This window comes from Aplysia californica, unplaced genomic scaffold (genome assembly GCF_000002075.1).
Source record: "Aplysia californica isolate F4 #8 unplaced genomic scaffold, AplCal3.0 scaffold00795, whole genome shotgun sequence".
NCBI lineage: Eukaryota > Metazoa > Mollusca > Gastropoda > Aplysiida > Aplysiidae > Aplysia > Aplysia californica.
This window is the reverse complement of record NW_004798065.1, coordinates 64,494-74,348: the sequence shown is the minus strand read 5'-3', so window position 1 is coordinate 74,348 and position 9,855 is coordinate 64,494. Positions and strand designations below refer to the sequence as shown.

General features: G+C 40.4%; 2 protein-coding genes across 2 annotated transcripts in view; both read right to left on the bottom strand.

The window, feature by feature from the left end:
- LOC101851448 overlaps positions 1-2,922 on the bottom strand; it is a 4,004-nt gene extending 1,082 nt beyond the window's left edge. The window contains exons 1-2 of the mRNA XM_005109604.1: positions 2,125-2,922; positions 675-793 (exon numbers count right to left, since the gene is read on the bottom strand). Coding sequence (XP_005109661.1) covers positions 675-793; positions 2,125-2,922 — 917 coding nt within the window. The remainder of the gene's footprint in view (positions 1-674; positions 794-2,124) is intronic.
- A 5,638-nt stretch (positions 2,923-8,560) lies between these two features.
- The window catches only part of LOC106010968 (collagen alpha-1(XII) chain), a 10,627-nt gene continuing 9,332 nt past the window's right edge, over positions 8,561-9,855 (bottom strand). The window contains exon 9 of the mRNA XM_013088711.2: positions 8,561-9,390. Within this exon, the coding sequence (XP_012944165.2) occupies positions 9,185-9,390 (206 nt within the window). The 3' untranslated portion in view covers positions 8,561-9,184. The remainder of the gene's footprint in view (positions 9,391-9,855) is intronic.

Here is a 9,855-nt window from a genome sequence, read left to right as displayed (position 1 = left end):
TCTTTCATTTTAGCACTTTCTATTTATCCCTCCCTCTGTCTCTTTATTCATTCCTCTCTCTTCTCTTGTTCACGCTCTTTCTTATTGGTTTTGAAAACTGCTCCAGATCTTACGACGTGTCATAAAGCAAATACGTGTGCACGCAGCAGTTTGCTGACTCACCCACTCGCAGAGAAACACACATTTATGCACACACTTGCTTACTCACATGGAGGAGTATTGAGAATCTCTCTCTCTCTCTCTCTCTCTCTCTGTCTGTCTGTCTGTCTGTCTGTCTGTCTGTCTGTCTGTCTCTCTCTCTCTCTCTCTCTCTCTCTCTCTCACACACACACACACACACACCAACACACACACTCATACACACATGCACACACGCACGCACGCATGCACGCACGCATACACAAATACACACACATACACTCACAAACGTACACATACACTCATTCTCAACCCAAGTTCTTACACCATAGAGAATCCCCCCCTCTATCTCTCTCTCTCTCTCCCACACACACACAAACACACACACACACACACACATACACACACACACACACACGCTTATACACACGTACACACACGCCTATACACACACACACACACACACACACACACACACACACACACACACACACACATTCACACACACACGACAAGTAGAGACAACATCTGTGTACCTGAAGTAAGAGCCAAACTGATAGTACTCGGGTTCCACCATCATGGCCAACGTAGAACACATGGGAGGCAGGTTACAGGTCACGAACATGGCGGATACCAGAACCACAGCTTGCACTGCCTAAACAAAAACAAAAACAACGAAAAAAAAGCAACCAACCAACAACAACAGCAATAAACCGAAACAAACAAAAACGCCAGAAAGAAAGAAAAACCAGTAGAAGAAGGTCAACTAACGCCAGTACTGTGAACTCAAGTCACAACCCAAAGAGAACAAAATGTTTGAGAGCCAGGGGCGGACTGGCCTATGGGCATTTGGGCAATGCCCCCTGGGCCGGTGCCGAAGGGACAAAGTTGGCCGGTACTGAAAGGACAAAGTGGGCCACTTGGTTAGAAAAATTTGTCTTCAGATCACTGTGTTTATAAGGCCCCTTTTTCTTCAATGTTTAAGAAATCTTCTTGTAACTTCGAAAAAAAAAGTTCTAAAACGTACGATTTTTTTTCTCATTACCTACTTGGCTGAGATCCCGGCAGCCGACGTAGACCTATCGTGCTACGTTCAGAAAGATTTTTTTTTTTTAAATCAGGGCAAAGCATCCCGTTTCCGCTAAATTCGCTGAACGAGTTTCAACCAGTTTTTGTCAGTCAGCCCTGAGACTATAAATCATAATATTTTGCATCTGTTCAAAAGCTCTGATGCAAAGGGACCTGCAGTCGGTGAAAATGTGGCAGAAGGCAGTATACTGGTACATGCAGCTTAACCTACAGCAGTTGAAACAACGGATTTTGACCAAGTGGACGAAAGTATTGCATTGGCAGCTGCTGCTGATCTATCAGCAGGCAAAGCAACTGAACATGACGAGGTGGACAAATGTGGGGAATTAGTTATTTGAGACACACCCTTTACACACTGTCTTTTACGTCAGTTAGAAAACTGCATGTATTGTTTTTCTCATCGGCTACTCGTACTTTTATAATGTGTTACGTCAGCCACACATTCTAGCATTATTATGTGTCTCATCAGACACACAATAATAATAATAGATAGCATTTGTTTAGCGCATATCCCCGTTCAGCAGTAGGCTCTATGCGCTTTACACTATATTATTACCCCAGCAGACCATAGAACATTCCGAAACATTCTCAGCTTCCCGGGAAGCACATACTATCCTGTGTCTCATCAGCCACACAAAGAGTTTTAATGTTTTACGTCTGTCACACATTCTATCAATGGTCACGTCAGTCACACATGCTATTATTTGTCACGTTAATTGTTCGTGCTATCGTTTGTTTTTTCTGTTACAAATACAGTCGTTTGTCACGTCAGTCACACATTCTATTATTGGAACGTCAGTCACGCATACTGTCATTATTTGTTGCGTCAGACGCACCCCAACCTCCCATGGGTCTCAAACCTTTCTCTCTCTGTCATTAGTATGCCCCCTTACTAACCTGTAGTTCTTTTCCAGACAGCCCTGAAGCTCCGGAATTTGCCGAATCCTCATCGGTTGTTTTCGTAGTGGCATTGCGTCGCCGGAAGTTGGACGCCCTGGAAAGCTTGGTGACGAGGACGACCAGACAGATGATTACGATGATCTGAGCTGAGAACGGCAATACGTACTCCATGGCGATCTCTTGTATGTCCCTGTAGCCTCGGTAACTTGGGCTTTGAGCCAAGGCACGCCTTGTCGTGTTGTTGAGAGGATCCTTGAACTCCCCTATGTAATAAGATGCAAACATAGGCACATAGAAACCTGCTATGATTACAGTTGTCAACATTAACACTTCCACTGTTCGTCTCAAAGTGAACACGTTCTTAAAAGTGAAAGGTATCGCAACGCAAAACATTTTCTGTAAAGACAAGTAGACCGTTATAGCCGTGGAGATTTTATACAAGAACGACCATACTGATATAGATAAGCTTTGGTGGTAGATCAAGTCTAACTCGAAGGCTAAAGCTACCGTGATAAGAAGGAAGATGAAGTAGGTTACAAGGAAACCCAGATCTGCCACAGCCAGGGAAAACAAGGTGAGAGAAACGGCGCTCTCAGCTACGCCCATTTTGCCGAAGACGATGATGTTGACGATATTGGTGACGAGACCGAAAAGACAAACCAGCACCTGTAGGGCCACAAGTGACCACTTGATAGCGTTGTATTGATGTGGTGTCAGAATGGAATCTTGAGAGTCCGTGGTCGAGGTCAGGTCAGGGGTCAGGTCAGTGGTCAGGGTACTCATGTCCGTGGTCATATTCGGGGTGTTCATTCTTCTTCAGCAATGACGCAGTGACAGGGTTTGAACCATAAATCTCTTGAGCGAAGTCTGAGTCTTAGATACAACTACGTGAAGACAAAAATGTAATAAGTTGAAAGGCTTTTTCTTTTCCTGCTGATCTTCTGCTACCAGGTAATTTTGTTGCCAAAATCTTCATAAGATAGTCTTCTATCTTACCAGGTGACTTTATTATCCAAATTCTCCCAGATAGTCTTATGTTACCAGGTGATTTTGTTACCCAAATTCTCACAAGATAGTCCCATGTTACCAGATGACTACAGGCGTCTGTAGTGTAGCGTTAAGCAGGTGCTTCGCTATCGCACGTAAGAGACTAGATTTTAATTCTCAAATGGCGAGAATTTTTATCGAGTATCTCAATCTTTCTTCTGGAGTGTTGTATCCCTCTCAGCCCAGACTCTGATAGGAAGGGTCGGAAGCCCCGCCTCCTGGATGATCTAAATTGTGTCGACGGGGGCGTAAAAACACCTACATGAAAAGTAATAAAAAATGAAGAAAAAATCCACCTCAGCTGACTTTATTACCCAAATCTTCACTAGCTAGTCCAATGTTATCTGGTGACTATTTTACCCAAACCTTTACAAGCTAGTCCTTTAATAATATTCTTTTACCAGGTGATTTATCAACAACACATCCACGATTTGAGGGTTTAAATAGTTTCTACCGCTTATCAGTTTGCCAGGGATTAAGATCAAATTCCACAAGTAATTACCTCCAGTAGGACAGTGCAAATACTTGTTCCAATCTTATTGATGACTGTAATCAGTTGACTTTGCACCCCAGGACCCCCCCCCCCCCACTACCTCTTTTAGAAAAAAACAGTGCTGCGAACGTTCTCTCGTTCCGAATAAGGACCGAATTTTGTTCACTAATCTGAAATCAGTTCTCATTCCATTTTAATCTTGGAAGACAAAGTCTATTTAACTTTCCTTGAACTATGACCTTAAACGAGAATTCAGGGTAAAGGAGCAGGCTAAATGCTATATAGAAATATCTTATTTGAGATTAGAAAACATAAAAGTAAAATCCACAGATATAATAAACTATTCGGCATAAATTAATAACGATTTCTTCGTAAAAGTGAAACAGATCTCAATAGCGTAGCAGAGAGAGGCTTCCTTACCGTTAATGTTACAGTAGAGAAAAACCAAAACCCTGTACTGTTATAACATTTGAACAATCGACCCCCCGCTCCCAATCCCCCCAAAACCTACGTCATTTATTTGTACAGCGAATTCCCCTGTATCCTTGTGTTTGCCCATGAGCCAGCTCTTTCTCCAAGACTCTTTTTAATGGTTGTCATCAGTGGAGTCTGCACTCAAAGAACCATAGATTACCCAAAATTGCTCCATCATGCGGAGTAAGAAGATGCACCAAGTATTTTGGTTCACACTCGCTATAAATTGTAAATTAGGAAAGAAAGCAAAAGGAGGTCGAGATAATAATAATATACTTGTTACAAAGAATTGAAAAGAATAATGGAGGGAAGATTACCTTAAATTGACACTAGAGAAAATAAACTCCATGTTAGACCGTGTATGTAAAGAACAAAATCTGTTTGATTTAAACTTTGAGAATTTGGGACCAGCGTCCTTTTTTGTCATTTCAGATAATCTCTTTCTTGCTTTTTTCTTTTAGGACGTATAAAGTGTAGCCTATTTGTCATTTCAGCGATGAAAACAATGTGTCAGTCAGTTCACACTCACTGTAAATTGTAAAGTAGTAAAGAAGGCAAAATGAAGATGTACCGAGTATTTTTGTCGCACTCGCTGTAAATTGTAAAGTAGTAAAGAAAGCAAAAGGAGGTCGAGATAATATACCTGCTACAAAAAGTTGAAAAGAATGATGGAGGGAACATTACCTAAAATTGACCCTAGAGAAATCCCACGTTAGACAGTGCATTTAAAGATCAAAATCTGTTTGATTTTAACTTTGAGAATTTGGGACCAACCTTCTTATTTTGTCATTTCAGAAAAAAAAAATCTTTTTTTTCCCCTTTTCTTTTCTTTTTTTTATATTTTTAGGAAGTGTTTTCTTATACCTAGGTGCACTTCTATCACAATTTTGAGAAAACTTCTTTCTTCTTTTTTTCCTTTTATTTTTTTTTAGGTAGTGTTTTCTCATACCTAGATCTAGGTGCACTTCTATCAAAATTTCGAGAAGCACTTTTTCTCGACATCATGATAAACGTATAAAGAAGCTAATTTCGTCACGGCAAATTAGAGAAAAAATGCATACTTGGAAAGTAAGTAAATGGTTTCATTGACTGTTTGGTAAAAAGAAAAACGTCAGGCTAAGATTTGCTGCAAAAGCTGCTCGTGACGAGGAGAGAGGGTTTTGTGTACAGACACACCCAGTACATGAGGTAGTAGGTCTACCGGCGTCTTAGCCGCCTCGCCATGCCACGCAGAAGACCCGATTTCAATCCCCGAGTGGGAAGAATTTTTATCGAGTATATCGAAGTTTCTGCTGAGACGATGCATTCATCTCAATCTCAGCCTTGGCTGGCCCTGACAGGCTGGGTCCATGCAGTTCGCCTGGTAGATAATCATTTGAATTGTGTCATTAGTTGCACAACTTTACAATTCGCAATCCAAGTAAGACTTCAGAGCGATTTGAGTAACTCGATGGTTTAAAATGAGCTTGGAATTTTGTCATACCAGTTTACCACACCTAATGCTTGGGTCTGTGGTGCTTTAGCTGGTTTTTTTCGCTGTTGCACACCAAGTGCATGAATTATTTTGATTCTTTCCAGGGGAAGTTAATTTATCAAATAATAACACATGTAGGCTATTTGTTTTTCTGTTGGGATGCTGAGCATTACTCACTAAAAGTTGGCCCTGACAGGCAAGGTCGAATCCCGCCCCCTGAATGTCCTAAGTTGTGTCGATGGGGCCGTAAAAAATATCTACTTCAACCCCTCCTCCCAAAACCGCCATCCTTTTTGGGATATATTCATTCTTTATTTATTTATGTATTTATGTATTTATGTATTTATTTATTTATTTATTTATTTATTTAGGCTTTTTTCGGGAGGGGGGAGGGGGGGCATGGAATTCTCCTATTTTTCAAAACTGACGTCTATAGTGTAGCTTTAAACGACCCTGTGCTGTCGCATACAGAAGACATGAGTTCGATTCCCGGATGAGGAAGTTCTCTCGTGTAGACTCGTCTCCTTGGATGTTGTACTTCTCTCAATCCGCGTTGACCCCGACAGGCGTAGAAGAAGGAGCCCGCCTCCCAAATGATTTATACTGTGTCGATAGGAACGCAAAACATTCACAATTGATGGGATCATGTGAAAAACTACCTAAGTCACTTTAATTCTACCACGACTTAACCTTTTGTAGGCTCTATTCTATGATGGATTTGGCTTGTTCTTAGTTTTATTTTAATTAGACTTTTACGGCACTTGCAATACAATTAGGTCACGTTTTAAGTGCCGAAGATTAGAAGCGTTACATGAGAGTAACAAACAACAAAAGAAAAGGAATAGGAAAGTTAACAACGATAAATGTTTGATAGAAAAGAAGGAGCACACCATACTAGAGCACCCACCAACTGTCCACGTTCTTAATTAGAAAATTTGATTTGCAGTTACAGAAATGCACTTTGGGGATGACTTAATTAGTTTGTTCGCTTGATTGATCTCCTGGGGGTACTCTAGAAGGACTGGTGTTAGTTTAGAGATTAAGCCGAATTTTTTTCCTTTCTAAACTTATAAAAATGGCCGTATCCTCTTTTCACTTGACCCCTTCAATTGCGCACACGTCTTTTTCATCGGGTGAAGCCTCTGGCCTAGACAGTTGGTCATTCTAATATTAACTGGAACATTGAAAATGAACATCTCTTTTCTGCCCGGTGTTCTGATTCGATGCCAAACATTTGTAATTTATAAATAGAATGTGTTAGTGTAGTACTTTCTGTAGAACCCCTTTTTAGAATAATAATTATTTTGACGATATACTCTTATGATAATGACGATGATGATGATGACGATGATGATGATGATGATGATGATGATGATGATGATGATGATGATGATGATGAGGATGATGATGATGATGATGATGATGATGTCAAAAACGTAGCTAGCATCTGCGTTTGTTACCATTTTTTTGTCCAAAAGTTGCCAAAAGTTGCCACAAAAATGGCAAAAGTTGCCAAAAAAGTTGCCATTGATTTGGAAGCTTTCAACTCTCTGTGACGATGTATATAGCAATATGTTGATAGAGGTAACTTAATCTAAAACACCAGAAATTCTTATGCTCTGTTTTAAGCATCCAGAATATCATTTGTAGCCACACAGAGTGTAAAAACGTGAAAAATAAAAGTTTCACAACGGAATGAAATCAAAATTAGAACAGCAAATAAACAACCACAAAAATTTAAAAAATAAAGGCGTGCGTCAACCCATCCATAGACTGGCCGTTTTAACCCTAAAGGCGCGTAATTCACGAAAAAAGTACAGGATCTAACATGTAGATCATGGAATCACACACAAGGGGCCAGCCACTTGCCAGTGTCAGTATTCGGTTTTGGTAGAGACACGCTCTAAAATAACACTTTTTGAACACTACTACTACTACTACTACCAATTATCTTTACAATAACATAACAATAATATTATTATGATATGACGGCACCTATACGCAATACTATTATATCCATGCCACTTCTTACCATCGCATTCTCCTTTCTTTGGCCTTTCCGATGTATGTTTCTCGCGCGCACCATTGAGCATTGTGGCTGTGACGTATGTGTTTCCATAGTGTAGTGCTAACCTAATCACATATATTATTTTTTGTTATGTTCCTGATGAAGCCACAAGACAGTGAAACGTTGAACATTAAAATTACTTTTTGAAAATCTTTCAAGTCTCCACCGTTTTAAAAAATCTTTTTGCTGCTGCTGCTGATGATGATGATGGTGATGATGATGATAATGTCATTAAATGTTTTTGTAACAATACCAAGTCTCAACCTTTTTTTACTCTTCTGCTGTATACAATGATGATGATGATGATGATGATGATGATGATGATGATGATGATGATGATGATAAACAACCTCAATTTCCTAGGAAGCATACAGTGCAAGCAGCCATTTATAAGCGCTAAAACACTAACATACTGACAAGTCCTTCTCAGTATAGTGCCTTTTTGGGAAGTCATTAAGTCCCATTTTGATATGACATAATAATATTATACTGATTCCAATTGGGCTTGAAGTGAAAGGGTAAATCCAACAACAAAAAACCCCCTGCCGAATCCAATCTTCTCATTCCACGCTACTGCCCACCACACAAAAATACAACACACTAAACACCAAACAAACAAATTCAATTCGAGCTACCTTTAAAACCAATAAATCCATAGCAATTTAAAGAAAACTTAGAATACAAACCAAGCCCGGACAGTCGAACCAGCTGAACAGATAGAACCCCCCCCCCCCACACACACACCCGACCCGAACAAAAATAGAAAGCAAAAACTAACCCAGACCAAACATACCGAAACCTAGCGGACCAAACACAAACTTAAAACAAAGTGGAATGACAACAGAAATTTTAAGAAAGCCGACTCTGTTTGATTTATGCTGAACTAATAATTTATTTGTACCATTCGAAAATACATGGGAATCTGTATGCAATGACACAAGACTCGCACCATGCCGATAGGCCGTTTTCTACTCCTACTACTATGGCTGCACCATAATTTGTTTTATGATACCGTAAGTTTTTTTTTTCTAATAGTACAGCTGCTTATTGTAAGATAAGACTTTTACTAGAGGTAGCACTGGGTGCTGAACGATAGGTGTTTTAATAATGGTACGACTGTTTGCTGAACGACAGGTCTTTTACTGAGGGTACCACTGTTTGTTGTTGCATGAGTCTTTTACTAAAGGTATCACTGGTTGCTGAACGATGAATCGTTTACTTTTGGTACCGCTGGTTGTTGTACACGTACGATAGGTCTTTTACTAATGGTTGCACAATTTCTTGGAAGATAGGTCTTTTACTAAAGGGCACAACTGGTTGCTGAACGATATGACTTTTACTATCGGTAGCATTGGTTGCTGAACGATGTGTATTTTACTAATGGTACCACCGTTTATTCTATATGTACAATAGGTCTTTTATAAATGGAACCACAGGTTGTTGAAGGACAGGGATTTTACGAATGGCACCCCCACTGGTTGCAGTATGAGCTGTCCCGATCTTAACCATCGACTGCTCCACACGCCGAGGCAGATATTTGCTGCTCGATGTTCTCCAGGGCAGTGAAGTCTGGTGCTGAGAAAGCCAAGTCACTCTTGGACGCGATGGCCTTCAGCTCTCCCTCGTCGATGCCGGCCCCTACCCCGACACTGACCACCTTCACGCCAGTGTCGTGCAGATTAGCAGCTTCAGAGGAGGTTTCTCTAGCTGTAGGGAAATGATTCAATGAGTCAGGTAAAACTAAAGTGGTGGCACTTACTATGTATGACCATGTATACCCCCCTTCCAAAAAAACCCATCAACAACAACAACACACGCGCGCGCGCACACACACACACACACACACACACACACACACACACACACACACACACACACACATACACACACACACGTTCCAAAATGAGGAAATAGGTCATTCCAGTCTCAAACTTCAGCGTTTTAAGTCCAGTTTGTAAGCAACAGCTCCACATAGAGACTGGTGAGGTGACTTAAACAAATTTTACTAAATGAAACGAAGAGATGTCTATACACTGTATCTTAGACTGTTATTTTAGATTTTGGTAAGTTCGCACTACTACCCAGAATACATGTTACAAGCATATTATTTTATCATTCTCTCTCTCACTTTCTCTCTCTCTCTCTCTCTCTCTCTCTCTCTCTCTCTCTCTT